The sequence below is a fragment of the Octopus bimaculoides genome, chromosome 27 (genome assembly GCF_001194135.2).
Source record: "Octopus bimaculoides isolate UCB-OBI-ISO-001 chromosome 27, ASM119413v2, whole genome shotgun sequence".
In the NCBI taxonomy this organism is placed as follows: domain Eukaryota; kingdom Metazoa; phylum Mollusca; class Cephalopoda; order Octopoda; family Octopodidae; genus Octopus; species Octopus bimaculoides.
In genome coordinates this window covers 18,905,056-18,907,101 of record NC_069007.1, presented here as the reverse complement: position 1 = coordinate 18,907,101, position 2,046 = coordinate 18,905,056, and the positions used below count along the sequence as shown (strand labels likewise).

Below are 2,046 nucleotides of genomic sequence, written 5' to 3'. Positions count from 1 at the left end.
TATTCTTCTTCAAAATATATTCTTCTTCAAAATATATTCTTCTTCAAAATATATTCTTCTTCAAAATATATTCTTCTTCAAAATATATTCTTCTTCAAAATATATTCTTCTTCAAAATATATCTGAGATATATTCTCAGGTATAAAAATGGAACACTTAACAGAAAAATTGTGCAACGAAAACACAAAGAACGAACGAAAAAGAACACACGATTAGCAAAAATGTAAACAATGGAAGCACAAAAAGAACCCCCAAAACAAACCTACAAAACACGAGTCATAAAGCGTTACGAGCGTAAATGAGGAAGATTGAGGCGTCACGTGCTAAACAAATGGCGTAAATAGCAAAACAACAAAATCGGACTTCAGCACACCTTTAAAATATTGATTGACCTGAGTCGAACCGGAACTAAACAAACGAAAATGTGAATAGAAAGGAATATGGAGAGAAAATTCTGACGGTGGATATTTTCTAAAGGCAGAAATCGTTAAACGACCGAAATCAATGAAAAATACAACGAAAGACCCTCCTAAACGTAAATTTAATGATAAAAAATAAACAATGACTAAGAAAAAAACTGGCCATTATAGATTTCTAGTGTCTTGCTTGTTTTTGATCTGGACTCACTCCGTGAGTGAAAGAAGTTTTTTACGAGGTGAGTGTCAGACGCTTGTTTGTTTTTTGTCTGGGGCTGTGACCTTATCCGCTCATTATTTCATGGCAGAACCCTAACATCACCTCCCCCAAAATTTCGGGCCTTGTGCCCAGAGAAGAAAAGATTATTTCATGGCAGAAACGTTAGCACGCCGGACGAAATGCTTAGCGGTATTTCGTCTATCTTTACGTTCTGAGTTCTAATTCCGCCGAGGTCGATTTTGCCTTTCATCTTTCGGGGTCGATAAATTAAGTACCAGTTGCGTACTGGGGTCAATCTAATCGATTGCCGCCACCTTCCCCCAAAATTTCGAGCCTGTATGTCGCTTCTGTATTTAATCATTTAAATTCTTCCTCTGGCGAATAAACTGGTTTCTATCAAAGGTGTAAAGTTCCATCTTTGGAATGTAGATAACGAAGACAGTGTCATTTTAAATCTGAGAAAAGTCTTCCATAGTTTTACTGTTCATGTATGTATGTATGTATGTATGTATGTATGTATGTATGTATGTGTGTGTGTGTGTGTGTGTGTGTGTGTTTGTGCGCGCGCGTGTGTGTATGTATGTATGTATTTTATATATACAATTTTTTCAGTTCAATGCTTTCTGAATATGGTAATTAGCTGCTAATATCTGGACCTCAAAATCAAATTAGGAGCGCCATAATTTGGTGCCAATGTAAACATTTCCTCCGATAAGGAATGGAAACATAATGAGTAATCGCAGACTTAGATACTCGAAATCTTTACGTTCTCTGCCATTCGTTGAACAACAAACTGATGGTGAGGTTGGTCCGTTGGTGAGGTTGGTCCGTTGGTGAGAAGGAACTCTTTTGCCATAATACACAAGTGATAATTTCTTTCCTAAAGTGCAGGTATTGTTCATAGCTAAGAAGATCTACCATAGCCCCCAGCCAATCAATGCCTTGTGAGCGGATCTGGTAGACGGAAACTGTATGGAATCCTGTCGTATATATATAGATGTATATATATTACTATCCTATATATCTCTCTCCACCCCTACACATTCAATAATACTATAAAAAGAGACAGATCCTCTGAAGTGAAATCATATCTGAAGAACCTACAAGAATAGGTGTAAGCGCTAATATTTATAAAGCATGTGACATATTAATACAAATATGTAAATGTACAACCGTTCAGATATCTGAGTACCTTATTATTTTTTCTAATATATAATTCCTGTACCTAACCTCCAAACCTTCCAATATATATATATATATATATATAATAATATTATTAGGGACAAAATCCAAAATTACAGGTAAAAAACTCAATTATTAATTTTTCTATATGTGATAGTGGATTTTCATCGATGAGTTCTTGAAAATTGGTTATTTTCCCTAAAACTATATATATATATATATAGAGTT

The 2,046-nt window shown here is 34.8% G+C and overlaps 1 protein-coding gene across 1 annotated transcript in view; it reads left to right on the top strand.

Annotated features, from left to right (window-relative positions):
• Nucleotides 1-1,365: 1,365 nt before the first annotated feature.
• Nucleotides 1,366-2,046, top strand: part of LOC106877374 (uncharacterized) — a 101,948-nt gene continuing 101,267 nt past the window's right edge. The window contains exon 1 of the mRNA XM_052977151.1: nucleotides 1,366-1,440. Within this exon, the coding sequence (XP_052833111.1) occupies nucleotides 1,366-1,440 (75 nt within the window). The remainder of the gene's footprint in view (nucleotides 1,441-2,046) is intronic.